A 17,846-nucleotide genomic window follows, 5' to 3' on the forward strand; every position below is an offset into this window, starting at 1 on the left:
ACTGTATGAAAATGAGAATATTAAAAGAAAACGTGTTACGTGTTTGAATGGTTGTAAATAATTAGAACACACTGGCGACATAACAGTCCCGCTGATGCTCTCGACTGAATTGAACGGAAGTGAACTCTCAAGCCATAATGGGCACGTAGTGTAATACGCGTGCTGGTTTTCTTGCTTAGTCTGTTAACTTAACGGGCTGGTGGTAATGCCGTTCATAGGGTATTTTAACTCAAACAGGTGCTTATATCGCTGCCGCCAAGTGTAAGCGGAACAAGAACTTCGTGAAAATTAACCACAATTATTTTGTTTATAGACGACAAACAAGCAACTTTAAAAGGGTAACCGTTTTAGGTGGGTGATTTTTAGAAAGCAAAGGTGCAACACTCTAAACTAACGCAGAGAAAAAAAAATTCTGTATCTACTAGAACGAATCAGAAGACTCTTGGGGCGGCACAGTTTTAGAAAGACTTGCATCCCCCATGCATTTTTCCTTCCAAGCTTTCTATTGACAAAAAAAAAAATGTGCTAATCAAGATCAACCGTCCACTTTAGATAACAATTAGTTCGTGCCTAAACTTCCATTCGCGTCAAAATTTAAGATAAATCATAAATTTTAGTTTGTAAAATACATAAAACTGTTAAAGAGGTCTCACGTGTTTGTACCATAGGCTTTCGTTCCCCGGTTTCGTCCACAGAGTCAAAACTGGTTAAATTCAGTTTTCAATGTTCATCATAGCGCGTTCTTTGTCAAACAAAAGAGCGTGCCACATTCACCTGCTTTTGGTAAATGTTTATCTATTTAGCTCCGCGGAGTACAGAAACTGGACAATCAATATGTATTTTCTCTCAGCTGGTTAGCCCATAGAAACCGAAACTTTCCTTGGTTAACTTACAAAAAGAACGGAGAATGAGCACATGCCCTTGTTAACCTTTTATTATTTGAACTCTTTCTAAATTCCTTCAGATAGCGAGCGGAAAGTCATGTGCCTTTCGAAAGGGAAGTGGCGTGCCGAATATAAATTTCGTTAGTGGCGTGATACGTTGATGTTATGCAGGCACGTGCCAGGGGATTTTAAATTTATGTATTTGACCTTTAACGTATTTTATTGTAAAGCTATAGGATTTTATTCACGAAAATCGACTTAGTTTCGGCTAATTGAGTTTCATTTGCTTTATTTATCCATTGATAAAGTTTGTCCTTTTAAAGTTCCTGACTTTGGCTCGCATGAACAAATGTACGTGCTTCCTGTTGGTAGGGACCGGAAGTGAGAAATCATTACCCAGAATGTCCTGCGCGGAGCATCTGGCCCAAGAAAACAAAAAATACACAGAGCTCAGAGCTCTGCGAAAGGCTGATTCGTGTGAACAAGGTGAATGTATGCGAAATTCATGTGCTCTAACCACACCAATCATACAAGCTACAACCATTCACATTCAAGGGTAAACTCTAGAAGCCGATTTGAGGTGAGTGTTCGAATTTCTTGGTCGAAGGTTTGTGTTTTCGGTCGGCACTGGCAAGCGACTACAATAAACAATGGATTTGCCATTCGTTTCTCCTCGGTGCTGAAAATATTCACTTCATTTTTTCTTGAAATGCGATATTGCTCATTCCTTTTAACCTTTTGTGAATTATCGGTTTATTTACGGGCATTTTCGCCTTTTTCTTTCTTGCTGGTTTCATGTCTGGCGCATTTCCTGTCCTTCATTCGTTCACGAAAGCTTACGCTTATCGTTGTTTTGCCAGAATATTTTGTTTTTCCTTGTTTTGTTTGAAGGACGTGACCGTCGCTATTGATGCAATGTGCAAATGAAAATTATTTGAAAAAAACATTTCTCGTTGCTGTTGCTATCCCCTGGTATTAAAATCTGTGCTGTTTTCAAGGTGGCAAAATCATTCAGACTTGGAATGGGCTCTCTAGCTGTGAAAGTGTGCTGCCATTCAGCTATATATCCTCTCCATCAACTTAACTCAATCTGGAATTCTGTATTTCTGTTCTAGATTTTTCTCACTCCTCACTTTTCTTATAGATCACGATCGAGTTTATACTTTCATTTATGGTAGACCGTCGCACGTTTTTCATCAGGCTGCGATCCAAAAACAATATTTTTATGTCCATCATAATTTTGGCTGCAACATTTTTTCTAATTTTAGAGACTAGAAAAGGCCCTTTTTAATTTTAACTAAAGCTTAAGTTAGAGAGAGCGTGAAACTTTTTTTTAAAGAAATACATGGGCGTTTTTTGTGGAGATCTTCTGAATATTGGCTGTTCAGAATTTAAACGTGCCTGAAAAATATGGCAGCCATCAATTGTTGTGTTTTGAAGACTTTCCAGACAGCTTAAATGCACTCACGAGCAGAATTGTACAGAAATGACCGGCTATGATATATCCTCCTTGTCCGCCAGCGTTGAAACAGGTGTTATTTGCTCTAATGCAGCACTTCAACTGTGACTTGATAGCTATAACCTAGATAATTATACCTCGAATTTAACTCGTTCGGAACTAGCTGTCATCTGAAATAGGCAATTGTTTTGACAACCACTTGACCAGACTCAGTGTTTACAATATTTCCATTCTTGTTTCAGTTATACAATTTCAACACAAATGAGGATCAAGCTCTAATAAACAAGAAGCTCCCAAAGGAACTTATTTTAAGGTATTTTTAAAACTAAATAAGGTTAGCGGAAGAAGTACTTCTAAGTTAAGATCCACAAAATTCATCTTTATTGGTTCGCCTAGAGAAGTTCGATATTGATCGTAAGTGCGGTTATTGTGTTTTCTACACCTGACCGTAATTTATAACTGCATTGCAAATTTGCATGTCTGTGAGGCATATATTTTGCAAATATCAAAACAATGACTTTTTTAGTTGGTTGCCATGTTGCCAAAAAATAGCCTTTAAGGTCATTGTCGGTAATTAATTGATTTGAAGTAAATGTAATCTTTAATAAATTATGGATATATTATATACTGTTTATAAATGTACAGAAACTATTAATTTTTAATTGTGAGTTAAAGGAAATTTCTTTTTTCATCTTGATATCCTTTTTTTGTTAGGATATTTTCATTTCTAGATGTAGTCACTTTGTGTCGCTGTGCCCAGGTTTCAAAGGTAAGATGCTTTTGATTTCAGTGTTGTACTATACCAAAAGTGTGTAATAATTTAGGGTTTCATATAACATATTATCGTCTTCACGTAATGTCAATTCTTTTAGCTATGGAATGTTTTAGCCCTGGATGGAAGCAATTGGCAGAGAGTGGATTTGATGAACTTTCAAACAGACATAGAGGTACAACATTTTCTACAAAAACCAATACACTATTATGATGTACATGACTGTATATACAAGATAGTGGTAAATCAAACAAGTGACAGCGCAGCAACATAAACACACAGTAAACTTTGCCATTATAAGCCCTCATACAACTTGATAAGGGGTTTAAAGGGACACAGTCAGCTATGGGACCGTGCTGACCTGGACACTACTTTTGTCAGGTTGAAAAGAGTTTGTAAGGGGATTAAAGAATTTACCCCAAAGCTAAATCTAGTGGGTTAACCCACTGTGGTGGCCACTATGGACAGTGTTGACCTTGTTGTTGTTATTAACCTGGGACCAGGCTCTGCAGTGGGGGAAAAAGGGGTGCTGAACTGGAGCCTGGGGAGGGGAAAGGTCAGTCACCCAAAAAAACAAACCTTTCCCCCTCCCCAGTCCACGAGATCCACCACGTGAGCTGATTCTTTTGCCATCCCCCCCCCCCCCCACCCCCCCGCTACTCAGCCTGGTCCAAGGCCATTTTGCATTTTCAGTTTTCAGAAATAGATTATTTAGTATGAAAAGTATCACAAAGGGTTTTTGACCGAATTTATTAATATTGAAGTATTGATGAGGGCTCTCATACTGCCCTTGTTTGTGCTTTATTTTATAGGAAATTGTAATACTTAATTTGGCAAGACGATGTGTAGGATTTCTCAAGAGTTTAAGCCTTAAAGGCTGTAAGAGTGTAGGAGATGGGGCTTTGAGGTAATTTTACACTCATCAGATGACTAGTTAAGGGGACTTCAGTTTACTATGTAAGAGGGTTGGCAGGGTTTGAGCAAAGCTGTTGGGATTGGTTATCTTGTTGAACTCTTTAGGGAGAGTATCAAAGTTTTTGGAGACCTTTTTGGGTTGGAAGTCAAGGGTTGTGTACTAGTTTTTTATTTTATTTATTTATATAATTTATTATTATTATTATATATTTTTTTGCTTATTACAGATGGGGGAGGGGATAGGACATATTTTGCAGACATGTCAGTATTTTTCCATCCCACTCCTAGCTTGATTCTCAGACGTCCGAGGTTGAAGGGACTGCAAACGACCTCGAACGTCTGGGAATCAGGCTACCCCAATCCCCCTCCAGGTTGTAATAAATAAATTGTAATTGTAAATATCTTATTATCCACTCCCCTCAGGGCTTTTCAGGGATAATTTACAACACTGGTTGGGGGACTTTGCCAGACTGCTTAAGGTGCAGTTTACAAGTACTGAAGGAATGAGTGATGATGCCCCCATACATGAGTGTGAAAGTGAGATAGACCACTACACCGGGCACTACGTGCCCTACTCTTTACGAAGAGTGTGTGGGTTCTTTAACGTCCCACAGATTTATTACATATGCAAGGGCTTGTGAGACGGGGCCTACGGTTTATCGTCCTTATCCGAGAAGACTAGAAAGTCTAACCATTTGCAGATGTTATTATTACAAAGGCAGCACTTTCTCCTCAGTTATTTAAAGACCCTGAGTGTTGGTCCGGCCGGGGTTTGAACCTACGGCCTCCCGCTCAGCAGACCGGCGCTCTCCCAACTGAGCTAACCGGGCGGCGGTTTAATGAAGGCTCCCTATACTGGATTTTTCATTAGTCACTTCAGTGGCCTTGTCATTCAGTTATGAAAACACAATATTGTTGGAAATGGAAACTTAAAGTGCTGGGATGGTGATTTGCAGCATTTTTTTGTTAAATGAAAATTAATAAAATAAAATATGGTAACAACAATTTTATGATAACTCATTGGGTATTTCAGAATATTTGCTCAGCAATGTAAAAATATTGAAGAATTATGTTTAGAAGGATGTAAAAGAATATCAGATAGGTAAGTCATCATATTGTTTGTTTATTCATTATTATTTATCCGCATTTATTTAGCAAGTATACATCATTGCCTGATGAAGACTTAATGCAGGAAGCAGTCAAAATGCTGCACCTTCAGGCCTGATTGAATGTGTATACAGTCAAAGCTCTCGTAAGTCACCACCTCGGAAATTTGAAAAAGTGGTGGTAATGAGAGCTGGTTGCTTACAAGAATGAGCTCTCGTAAGAGACCACATGTTTAAACTATAGAGGGTGGTTGCTTAATTACAAGAGCTTCAGAAACTCTTTAATAATTCACCAAGAAAAAACAAAAGAAAGTAATGATTAATATCTGATATAGTTACGGCTAAACTTTAGGTCCAATTTTTTAGACCAAAATAACCCCAAGATCTTTATCAATGAACCATTAGTGCAGTGTGCAGTTTCATTTAAGTGTTGATTTATATGAATAAGACTCCGTGGTCACTAATTACAGGAGCGGTTGCTTATGAAAGCTTTTCATTACAAAGTTCAAGTCACAGTTCAAAGCAGGTCACAACTAGAGCAAGTCTCTTAAGAGAGTGGTCGCAAGGAGAGCTTTGACTGTATCTCATTCCGTTTTACAGCTGTATAATTCTCCATGTATTTCCCTTGGGGCCATCAATAAATTGGGTACAGTAAATCTTTTGTATTTTTTTCTTATCACTATTAAACACAGCTGACCATTTTCTATCAATATTTACAGCACTGCCATTAGTCTAAGTAACTACAGTGGACGTCTCAGGAGATTAGATTTGTCTTCTTGTCATCAAGTCACTGATAACTCACTTAGTGCTTTAAGGTAATTTTACCGATCGTAAGATTTCTTTGCTGTTTAGTTAACTTTACAAAAGGATGACAATAGTCCATATCTGTATTTTTGTTTTCTAATTTGTGGTTTGCGGTTGGATAAATCTGAAAGCAGTGCACTTCCATTAAAAGGTGGAAGTACGTACTGTATCCCCCCCAGTTTTGTTTTATAAATTTGAAGAAATCTTGAAAATTTTACTCCCTAATTTATTTTCTTTGATTTTTATTATAAACAGGGCTGTCGTGAAGGACCAAGGCCAGGGATTTCCCTGGCTATTACATCTGTATGAGCATGACGCTCTTACTACTTTCATAAAAAACAAAGAAAAAAATAAAGAACTAAAAGAACTTCCCGGCTGTTCAACATCTTACCTACTGCTTCCCAGCTTTTAAACTTTGTTCCTACTAATAATATTATACCTGGTAATATGAAAAAAGGCCCAAAAAAGCTAACAGATGCATTCTGTGGCTGTGAAAAAGTTGAGAAAACGTTCCGTTGTGTGATTTAGTTGTATTTAAAGGACAGTGAATTGACAGCTTTTGAAAGTTATACATAATTCTAAACTACTTATGTGAAAGGGCTACCATTGTCAACAGAATGTATACTTAATGTGAACATTTTCTGTCAAAAATGGTATATACAGTAAAAGGGTGAAGGATTGGATCTCTTGGCAGAGTCTCCCCATTTGAAATTTCTTTAGTGACTAACCCCCAAACCACCCCCCCCCCTTCCCCGTTGCCCCTTTTTGGGTGACAGCCCTGTCCTAGGCATGCACCTTTTAATGGAAGTGGCACCAGGTGACTCTTGTTATGAGGTGTCTGCCTTTAGAGAATGAAGATTGCTAAACAGCAGGGACCAACTGACTTGGTGTCTGTTCTCGGCAGATGCCATCTTATACAGTTGACTGTGCTCCATCATTTTTTTTATTTTGGTCTTTCAGTAAGGGCTGTACCAAGCTGGAACATATAAATATTTCTTGGTGTACTCAGATATCTTCCCATGGTCTCAAACTACTCTCCCAGGGCTGTAAGAACCTTCTGATATTTATAGCAGAAGGGTGCTGCTTGGTAAGAAAACAAACCTGGTTTGCTATTAACATTTTACATACTTCATTGTTGTGTGTAAGCTTGTTTAGAGTTTTTGTTACTAATGGTAAATTCCCTTTATGTGTATTATTATATTGTGTTGTTCTAGAAAATCTCCCTACTGCTCCCCTCCCCCCTCCCACTCCCCACAGAAAGAATTGGAAATTCCTGGGGGGATGAGGAGGGCTCAGATTTCAATAAATGCAAAAGTTTAACTACAATTTTCACGGGAGGTGGGCAGGGGTTCTTAGAAAAAATCCCTTCCACAGGAGAGGCTTTCCTTTGATTCATTCCTATGCAACAAAAATGTTTTTCCACTTTGCATTGAGAAAGAGAATTCATTTGGATTGGATCTTGGCTGGAAGCCGTGGACTATCTTTTAAACCCCCTCCCCTCTTCCTTATTATTCTTCAATAATGAATGATAGACTGTATAAATCAATCATGACTGTAAAACTTCACATGGACTGATACATGTATGGGATGGTTTATTCACCTGCTGGAAGTTTGGATTGGTTTTTGTTCTTTGGCTGCATGACCTCCAACTTCTTGTACTAGAACTTTTCCACTTTGTATTCTAATTCTCTTAGGAGAACCGATACCATCATCTTTGCTAAATTAAACAAGGCCCCCTCTCAAATAAGCCCCACTTCAAATGGGTGGGAAACAAATAAGCCCCCCGGGGGCATAATAGAGGACTTACGGTAACTGGGTGTCACAGTGCTTGCCTTATTTACGAAGAAATCTTTGAATGTCCGTTGATGACTACCTAGTGTTGTTTTAGAGTCAATTTATTTGAAGAGGTCTTGACAAGTTTTGAAAAACTATTCTTTTCACAGTTGACAGATGAAGGCATCTATCACCTGACAAAAAGCTGCCCTAAATTACTTTCAATCAAACTAACATCATGTGAGGTAATTTATGTACACTTTTGTGCTGTGGCATGATTAGCTCAGTCCATAGAGTGCTTGACTGAAGAGACGGACGAAAATGCTGTCCCCAATTAGTACTTCTGTACTAAATACATGAACTCTAAAATAAAGTGCTTTTTTTCGTGTTTGGACTGAATGGATTCAAACTCGCTGTTTCAAGATGTAGCAAAAATAATGAACAAAATGCACATGTATGCAGAATATGAGCATATTAGGGCATTTTCACAGGACGTCCCAGGAGTTCCAAAGCAGTGAAATAGCAGTCATGTTTCGTTCTTTCTCTTGTCTTTGTTTCATTAATTTCATTGCCACATGCTGTCCATGTGAGTGATTGAAAACACTCTTAGACTGTGCTGGGATCTCAAAAGTGCAGACACTCAAAAAAACGAGGAGACAGTGAAACAGGGAACAAGCAAAAAATGGTGGGAAGAGGGAAGGGAAGAGACTGTAAGCATCTTTTTAAATACCTCAGTTCACTTACTTCCTGAAAAAACATTTCTGGAGTCAACATATCAAATGTCAAAACTTCCAATGTTGTGGTTTAGGATGGTTTCACAATGCTTGGCATTTTTGTTAGACTCTGATCACAGGAAGCCAAATGATTGATGTAAGTGTTTAACCAATCCATAGGGTATCCTGGGAGCTGGTATACCAGAATGAGGTATTGACAACATTGCTTACGAACTCGACTACTCCATCTCTCCCCCACCCCCATGCAGTTTTCAAACAGCTATTCTGGACCAGCTTTCCCCACTAAATTTGAGCCTGAAACAGGCTATAACACCCTATACATGCTCAACTGAGTGATTCAAGTGTAAAAGCTGCACTAACAAGGATTTCTTGACAACATTGCCTGTGTTACACATTTGACATTGTTCCTTTGTCCCATTAGAACATAAAGGATAATTCAATCAAGGCAATCAGTGATCACTGTAGTGATATCTCATTGCTCTGTGTATCTGGCTGTATACAGTTAACTGATTTATCACTTCAGTATCTTGGGAGCAGAAGCCATGAGCTTAGGTGAGTGCAACATTCCCTCTGCGGGGGGGTGGACACTGATGCACATGAGGGTTTAAAAAGGGTCTGGCAATTAGGAGACAGTACAATAGGGGAGAAGCCACACCCAGTTTACAACAGGAGTGGGGGAAAACATTAGCATAACCGATTTGAAGAAAGAGGCATTGAAAATTGGAGAAAGGATGGTGGGCAGGTGCACTAAGATAGACAAAGAAGGAGGAGTTGCAACTGGGACAATTTTTGGGCTTTTGGGTTTAACTTCATTAGGATCTGGACTAAGGGCGCTAAGTACATTTACATGTATATTGCCATCATTTAGTGGTTAGAAAATAGTGACCATCATGCTTCATACCATTTCTTCTTCTTGCAGGACACTGGAAGTTGCCCAGTGCTCACAGTTTACAGATGCTGGTTTTCAAGCACTTTGTAGGGTAAGACTCTTAGGTTTAACAAACTTTGTAGCTTGAAATAACCAGATATTTTGAATGTGTAGTAATTGTACTTCAAAAAGCTTGCTTAGACAAGACTAAAATTTATGGACACATGTAATAATTTTATGCAATAATTAATGCTATTTTTGTTAGCACTACCAAGTGATTAGTTTTAACTGTTATGTGATGATGATGATAAAATTATGATGGTGATGGTGATGATGGAAAATGATGGTGACGGCAGTGATGACGACAATGATGATAACAGGGCTGTCATTAAGTGGCAGAGGCTGGGACTTTCTCCTGGCTACTATGAACATAGCACCCGGCTAATTTCATAGGAAGGTAGTAGAAGAAAAATAGAACAAAAGAAATCCCTAGCTGTGTGATTCCCTGCCCACTTGTTGTATGTACCCTGCGACTGGAAATCTTAGTGACAGCCCTGCGATAATAATGATGATGATGATAACAATAATAATGACCAGTGTTGTGACAAACATCCTGTTTTAAGAATTCTCAGTGTTTCTTTGACTCTTTTCAGGGCTGTAACAAACTTCAGCGTTTGGATTTGGAAGAATGTGTTTTGGTGAGATCCTTATTCCTTTGACACTTCTGGAAAGAAGTCTTTATACCAAACTGCTGCATAATGATAGAGAGATCTTTTTACCAAATACTCCAGGATTGTTTTGTGTTCCTCACACTAGTCTTGTAGTGCATCCTTGACTGAATCCAACCACATTTTTGCTCTGCCCGAGCAAGATTTAAACTTAACTGGACGTAATGCCCTTTCAAGAAAGAAAAATTTTATTTGTGGCTCTGTAACTGGTCACTAAACAGACCGTGGTCCACAGCTACTAAATAGGGGTTTTACTGTAAAGTTGTAAGCGTTAACCCTTTAGGTCCCAAGAGTGACCAACATCAATTTTCTCCTAACAACATCAGCAGATCATCAAGAGTAAAGGTTATGAGAATTACTAAATTGATTACCAAAGGGAAAATGCTTTGATCTTAAAGCAAATTCTCTCAACTGTTCTTAAAAGAAATGTATGGAGATCAGTCTGGAGAATTTGTATGTGGATCTTAAGGGGTTAGTAAGTGTTAGTACTAGGAAAAAATAACTTGTTTCTTTGTTTATGTTTTGTGTTGCCTGTAGATCACAGACTCGACCTTAAATCAATTGTCCCTTTGGTGCTCAGGCCTACAGAAACTTGTGAGTCATTATTACATTTTAACATGTATTCTTGATTAAAAGAGCACTTTTGAAATGATATTTTAGAAACACACACACGCACACTCAAGAAAAAAAAGTAAAATTGAAGAAAATCAAAGAATGAAGCTTTGATAAAGTAGAGAAATACCAAAGAAATAAAATTCAACCAAAAACTTCTAATCTTTAAATCCAAGAGTGACCAACATTTACCAACAACTACTAAATCACATGCAAAGGTCTTGAGGCAACCTTGTTCCCAGGGTTCTCTCCTACCCGTCCCTACGGAGGAAAGAGAACCTGGGAACGAGGTTGTTCTTGAGAGGAAAAACAAAATGATGAAGAAATTCTCTTTTAACTTTGCTCAGAGTCTTTCTCACTGTGAGTTGATCACTGACGATGGTATCAGACACTTTTGTGGAAGCCCCTGTGCTGTGGACCACATTGAAGAACTAGAACTGGATAACTGTCCTCTTATCACAGATAATGCCTTAGACTACTTAATGTAAGTATCTGTCGAAATGAAAACCTTGACTTTATGAAGTTTCGTTTGAGTGGATCTACGTCTTTTTAGGGCGAGTTCAATTGAGTCCGGAATAATAATAAATGGAATTAACTTTAAAAGTCATATGTTTTGGCATTCATGGCACTGCAATGCCTAGAAATCTCCTTAAAATAAAATATTCCAGAGTTGGTTGCATTTTAGTGGTCCAGAAATCACGTGACAATAGATCTGTTACAAAAATATGTAACACAATCTTGTTCCAGAATACAATCAACCGAAGGCACGTTATGTATGATTGACGGAGGGGGTTTACTGAGCCCTTACCCGCACCCCACCTCTCCCCAGATGTCATCGGTCAAAAGTGGCAAAATTAATTTTCCCTTTAAATGGCTCATGTTTAATCCTTGCCTTAAAAATGTGCACATATCAAAGTTATAATCACGTGTAAAAAGGCATTGTTTTGGTGACATTACTTTTTTTGTCGGTTGCAGTAATTGCCAACATCTAAAAAGAGTAGAACTTTTTGATTGTCAACTTATCACCAAAGCAGGAACAAGAAAACTTAGGGTAACTATTGCATATGTTATATTATCTGTGTGCTTTCTGTTTTTTGACTTCCTGTTCACCTGATTCTCGTGATACCTCATCGCACAAAACAGCTGCCCTTCACTCTTTTTAACCTTCAGGTGCTTTCAGGTTGCTTTTTCTTTGCTTTCCTTCCATTTATCACGTGCTGTCAGCCTACTTATCACATGCTTTTAATTTACCCATCACGTGCTATCAGCTCATTTGTCAGGTGCATGTACTTGTAGTTCACTTTCCTATTATCACGTGCCGTAAGCTTACTTATCACGTGCTTTCAATTTACCTGTCAGGTGCTATCAGCTCATTTGTCAAGTGCATGCACTTTTAGTTGGCTTATCTGTTATCATGGGCGGTCAACTCACGTTTCATTGGTTTCAATTTACTTATATTGTGCTGTCAGCCCTTTAACAAGTGTTTAAAGTTCACTTGTCACGTGGTCACAGCTTATGTAAGGTGCTTTTAATTAACTTGTCACGTGCTATCAGTTCACTTTTCATTTGCTTCCAATTCAGTTGTCATGTGCTGTCGTGTTCTTTCATCACGTGTTCTCAGTTAACTATAAATTCTGCTGAAAGCTGACGTTAAATACTTTTAGTTATCTCATTACCTCTTCATGTGCCTTCAGCTCTGTTGTCACATGTATTGCAGCGATAATGCCCATCATTTAATTGTTTTCTCTTCCCAGGCTCATCTACCAGATCTAAAAGTACACGAATACTTTGCACCCGTGACCCCTCCCCCAAGTGTGGGCGGTGGACGACAGAGAATGTGCCGTTGCTGTGTTGTGCTATAGTACTGTGTTATATCGTACACATAACTCACCCCAAGTACTTTCTTATCGCGATAGTCTCAATCGCTTTGCATACTGTAGTTGTAAAGGATGTGAAGCCTTCTAAGAGAAGAGGTAGTGATTATTTCTACTCAACTTCCTTCCCACTCGGCAGCTCGTCACGCAATCCTCTTATCCGTGACGTGGTCAAAGATCTTCAATACTGAAGAGTACATGTACCTGCATTTTGGTTGCAATGCAAACTACGAAAGACCGCACGCGCACGGAACGTACACGATTGTAAACATTTAACGACACGCTTACGATTGTTGTCTTTTCGCAGGGTAACAGAAAGTGTAGGTATTGCCTCGTATTGTTTGGTACAACTAATGTGTTAGTCTGTTTTGACACATTTCTTGGAATCACCCAACGCTTCCCTCACTAGAGAATCATTGGGTTGTGACCAAGAGATGATAAAAGGAGAGAGTGATCGCGATATTCCTCACAGGGCTTATTCCTCAGTTTAATCCGTCTGGTACTATTTTTAGTGACAAAATGGCGAAGTAGTTAAATAGCAAAAATGTATATCTTTTAAGGATACCAATTATTTCAGTTTTGAGATCCTTGGCAATATTCTTTGAGTTGCTGTCATAGGATATCCCATAATAGTGAACTTTACGCAACAGGACAGGAGAGGAAAGAAGACGGCAAACCTTGTGTGACAAGCGTGACAATAATTTTGTTTGAAATAACTTTTCGCCAAACTTCAATTTCCTTCAAACAGATCTTTTTGTAAAAGAACAGAAAACATTGATGTTAGTGAAGATCACGACAAAACACGCACGTAATAGCCTTGTCACGTCTGTCACGCGCATGCAATTTGTCCTGTTGCGTAAACTCACTAATAATAAAACCAGAATTTGGCGTCAACTTTGTGACGTCATTTTCCCAACAAAACTTTCAAGATCTAAAACACTAAAAAAAATGTTTTTTTTTTTTTTCATAAAAAAAGGATGAAAACTGTGTAAAGTCTTTAGCCGGACTAAAAATGTTATTTGAATTTATATCTTGAGAAGAATTCGTAGGGAATAAGTCCTTTTTGGGGAATAAGCGCTCTCACTCTGTCCTCTGTTGACCTAGTGAAGTTAAATGTCTCCTCTGTCTTAAAGGTGGCTAAAACACACTCTTGACTTGTCATCAAACGTTTCTCAGTGTATCACTGCACTATTTTAACGAAAATTATCAGTTGTTGCTGGGAGTAAAGGAAGTCTGGACACAAACCAAGCACTTACATTTTGTTTGCGTGTGAGGTTGATTGCTTTGTGTTAAATACTTCATTTGGCCAGAAAAGTTAACTTATTTGCATAATTTCTAAGTATTATTAATATCCAGAAAATTTTTTTGGGTGGTAACTTGGTATGATACCAACTCGTAAGGTAAACGGTTGATTTCCATCGTTTTTGTCATATACACAGAACACTTAAAAGACAGTCAGTGTTTTAATATTTAGGTTTAAAAGGCGTTTTAATTTTTGCCAAATTAATGTAAATATCATAATTAAACAGAGACAAACGTGATTACTTTTTAAGTTGCTTAAATGTAAATTTATCCTCGTTTATAATGATAAAATAGATTGGTTAGCGTTGGTATAGCAGCTCTTAATCGTCTCAAGAGACGTGAGTATCGCTTTTAAGGGTAATCGCGGGTAATTAGGTTAATTTGTGAGGAAGAACGGTTTTCAATAGGTTGTGGAAAGCGAATTCTCGTCTGTACTTGCTTTTCCTTAAAGTGTAGACTATTTTTGCCTTTGCCCATTTCTTGAAAGTCCTGACAACGTTTCGGGCCCGGTGATCTATGTTACGTCTGCAATGTGCCTGAAGGGTCCAAATGCGAATGAAACGCAATACGGCTCTAATTAGACCAATAAAAGAAGGCTGGTTTGTGGGCTAAAATTCCCATTATCATTCTTAAGTTTTTGAGTTAAAATGTGGTTTTGGGCCTGAAAAGTCAACGGGCACCGTGCTCTCGGCGTTTGGCGGCTACGACCTGTATTCGCGCGCAGATCTGATTAGCTTATCGCGCATTTGCCTTTGTTGTGATTGGCTAGAATTACATTTCGCTCGAAACACTTTATTGAAAACCGCTTTCTAACCTTTCTAACGATTGCGGCGCACATGTTTATAATCTCAATAATATCTTCTGTTTTAAATTGTACATACAGGAAAACCAATCAATTATCTAAGTTATTTAATTATCGATTGAATCATTGTTATATGTTAAGAGTGAAGTTGTTCGTTGTTGTAGTTCAAGTGCTGGTTTGTGTAGTCTATCACTGGGAATATTGTACTAGTAGGCTAGCGAAAATTCATCGACAAGACGTTTTTATTCTGGACAGCACATTTAGATTAGTCTGAAATGGCGAGGCACAGAGATAATTCTTAGATAGTGCTTTTTTCATCTTGACGTTGGCACGTCTGAAATTTCTCACTCCATCCAAGATAACGGCAGTCTCGTACCTCGTGTCCGAAAAGAGGTGCGAGACTCAGGAACGAGACATGATGTATCATGTTTCTAAATGCTCGATGATCTAGAGGCGAGTTGTTCCTGTGTCTACCCCACTTGTTTCTTATAAAGTCTCCTTTCCCCACTCCTCTAGTTTATGTATAGTGTAAGTATTGTGTAGTATGCTACATCGTACACCTTCGCACAAAATGATGACTTCGTACCAACAAAGTTTTTGTAAAACGGCTGTTTACACAGATGTGGAGCTTTTTATTCCGAATCGGGACTATGAAGTCTTAAATCGTGACTCCTTAATAGAAGTTACTGAACAGTACTTTCCTTTGGTGCTGTTTATCCTTTTAAGCTTCAAGAGTGATAGGCGTCAAATTTCTCCTTATAATGTCACTGCTTTATAAAACAAAGTGGTTATGAGAATTGAGGACATGATCACACAAGCTTAATCTAATTGATTCTTGAACAAATTCTCCCCACTACTTCTATTGAAAACGCATAGGAACAACAAATGAGAATTTGAATTTTGATATTAGGGTTTAAAGGGTTATTACAATGTACATGGTTGTTCAAACTTTTGCATCTGTAGTATATAAATTTCTGAAAAATTTCTGACCATTCAAATGAAAGCTGGTAGCAGCATTTTGTTGAGGACCTAAAAGTTTGTCAGGAGCTTATAACAAGGCTGTTTCGATCGTCATTCCCAAAATTTTGTCGAGGATGTGCACCTGGATGTGTTTAGTGTGTAGTATATTAACGTAACCTATCAGTTTTTTGTCTAGTGACATACCGTGCTCTTTATTGAGTGCTGTACGGTGGAGTAGTTGTACTGACTGGCCGTGTGTTGGTGTTACTGTGACTGCCTGGCAACCGGAAATCACGTGACATGGTCTGTGACTATGTCCAGTCCCCTGCCGGTCAGGAATAGTTTTGTGATAGGTTGGCTATGAGATCCTCTCAAAAACTTCAGTATGATTATGTCTTGGTTCAGTGCTAGCATGTAGGCCAAATATTTGTATTTCTTACAGAGAAGTTTGGTATGTACAACTCGCAATGACCGTGCAGGAAGAGGCACTTTTTTGTGTGTTCTTGTGTTAGTTTTGTTTGTAGTGCTATGAATTCTTGTATTTTTCAAATAATTCTTAATTTTGGTTTACGGTAATGCTGTCAGTTATAATTGTAAACCGGGAAGTGGAATAAAGATAATTTAAAGTAAACATCAATTTTCAAAATGATATTTATTCGTGTTGTGATAGTCTAATGCATATATTTACAGTCGTCCAGTAAGAGACCTGGGCGCTGGGGTCTACCTAATAGACCTTCTGCAGGTCAATCACGTGATTGTTCATTGGCTTCAGGTTTTTCTCGTTGGGAAATACAAAGATATAGCTACAACTAGAGATAGATCTTTCGAAGTCTTCGTGAGTTCGGTCCCCTGTTGGGCCTTTGAGTATAAGCAAGGATGGGTTCTTTCCGATCCCCAAGGTAAAAGGTGCTATCCCCCTAAAATAGCTCAGTATAATAAAAACTATTGTTCAGGTACAAAACCTGAGCTCCTTACATGTAAAGGTTGTTTTTTGGCTGGCAGTTTGTGATCAACTCGATTCAATAAATCAAACGTTTAATAAAAAGCGGTAGTACCTTGATGTTGGGAACGGGTGCAACCACCAAATGGCGTAATACAATAGATTGAAAAGATACTGAACAATATCCACAACACAAGAGCGATCTAATAATGGTTTCTGCAACACCGACAGTTACCCTAAAAAGCAGATAGTTTTGCATCAAGGCAAAGCCAACTTTAGCTTCTCGTGCGCTCAAAGGTCAGGATTTTAAGCACACAACTTTGTTTCTATGGGCTATTTATATTTAGTAAAATCCAACTAGTGGTTTATTATCAATGCTGCGTTCTGATTGGCTGAGCTACTACTTGGCTCTGTGTTATGATGCACTAGTAGTGAAAACTCGCCGGCTTTGAAAACCAAAACAATGGCGGCTGAATCGCGTTCTACTAGCTAAAGTTGTTTTGTCTCGATATTTTTGACCAACTCGTTGGATTTTACTAAAACAATTATTCCTCGGGCCCGAATGGGCTGTGAGTCAATAGCCCATTCGGCCTTTGGTCTTATGGGCTATTGACTCAGAGCCAATAACTACACATTGAGGCTGACATTCAAATCATGCCAACGTAGGAAAACAATTGTTCCATGTTCCAGGTGAGAGTACTGATAATTACTCTTGTAAATTCAAAGGTGTTTTTGCCTTCATCTTCAAGGATATTCTCGCTTAAAATGTCTCATCTCGTTTCTGCAATGAAATTATCAAATTGTCAGTATACTTTCCAGGGAAGAATCAAAGGGTGTAAGACCGGTGCAGGTAAGTCGGAAAACATTAATATTGTTTATATATCCTGCGCGTATGCCGCAGTAGTAGAAAAAGCGCATGTCAACGTTTTCTCCTTTTGTGGTTAAAGATTCCAAAAACACTCGCTCACTCAGTTGTCACTAAATTGCAAACAATTAAGCGATGGATTCGTAATGCAATAAATGCAAGTTATAACAGAATCGTCGCATACACGACTTGTAATTTTGAATTTCCCAAAAAATTAGGTCGCACCTGTGAGTGCGTAGGGGAAACAACTGTAGAAATTCCATACTGATAACCTGTCAATACTCAGCTCTTGAAAGCACTGCCTGATTGGTCGTGCCTCGGGTGAAACATGTTTGCGTCAACCAATGAAGCACTACAACACCCAGCAAACCCAGCAGATCTAGGGCAATCATCCGAGGCCGAAGATTAGCAAAACAACAACTTTACACGTGCATCACGCTTTTGCGTA

At 38.5% G+C, this 17,846-nt stretch overlaps 1 protein-coding gene across 2 annotated transcripts; it reads left to right on the plus strand.

The window, feature by feature from the left end:
* Window positions 1-1,300: 1,300 nt before the first annotated feature.
* On the plus strand, window positions 1,301-16,224 carry LOC140930241 (F-box/LRR-repeat protein 2-like). Of its 2 annotated transcripts, XM_073379915.1 has the most exons (16): window positions 1,301-1,464; window positions 2,586-2,656; window positions 3,058-3,112; window positions 3,216-3,290; window positions 3,928-4,022; window positions 5,064-5,132; window positions 5,856-5,951; window positions 6,901-7,027; window positions 7,884-7,958; window positions 8,869-8,999; window positions 9,367-9,427; window positions 9,969-10,013; window positions 10,581-10,637; window positions 11,003-11,139; window positions 11,631-11,706; window positions 12,410-16,224. In XM_073379915.1, exons 1-16 carry the CDS (start codon window positions 1,375-1,377, stop codon window positions 12,515-12,517), a joined length of 1,368 nt encoding a protein of 455 aa, XP_073236016.1. In that variant the 5' UTR covers window positions 1,301-1,374; the 3' UTR covers window positions 12,518-16,224. The 2 variants fall into 2 exon arrangements, with proteins under 2 accessions (XP_073236016.1, XP_073236017.1); XM_073379916.1 differs by lacking the exon at window positions 3,216-3,290.
* The last annotated feature ends 1,622 nt before the right edge of the window (window positions 16,225-17,846 follow it).

The sequence above is a fragment of the Porites lutea genome, chromosome 3, assembly GCF_958299795.1.
Source record: "Porites lutea chromosome 3, jaPorLute2.1, whole genome shotgun sequence".
In the NCBI taxonomy this organism is placed as follows: domain Eukaryota; kingdom Metazoa; phylum Cnidaria; class Anthozoa; order Scleractinia; family Poritidae; genus Porites; species Porites lutea.

Excerpts from the sequence above, each read along its gene's own strand:
- LOC140930241 (XM_073379915.1), top strand. The coding sequence starts at position 1,375 with ATGTATGCGAAATTCATGTGCTCTAACCACACCAATCATACAAGCTAC. Across the intron at positions 4,023-5,063 it reads GTAGGAGATGGGGCTTTGAG|AATATTTGCTCAGCAATGTA; the intron begins GTAATTTTACAC and ends TGGGTATTTCAG. Across the intron at positions 7,028-7,883 it reads TAGCAGAAGGGTGCTGCTTG|TTGACAGATGAAGGCATCTA; the intron begins GTAAGAAAACAA and ends TTCTTTTCACAG.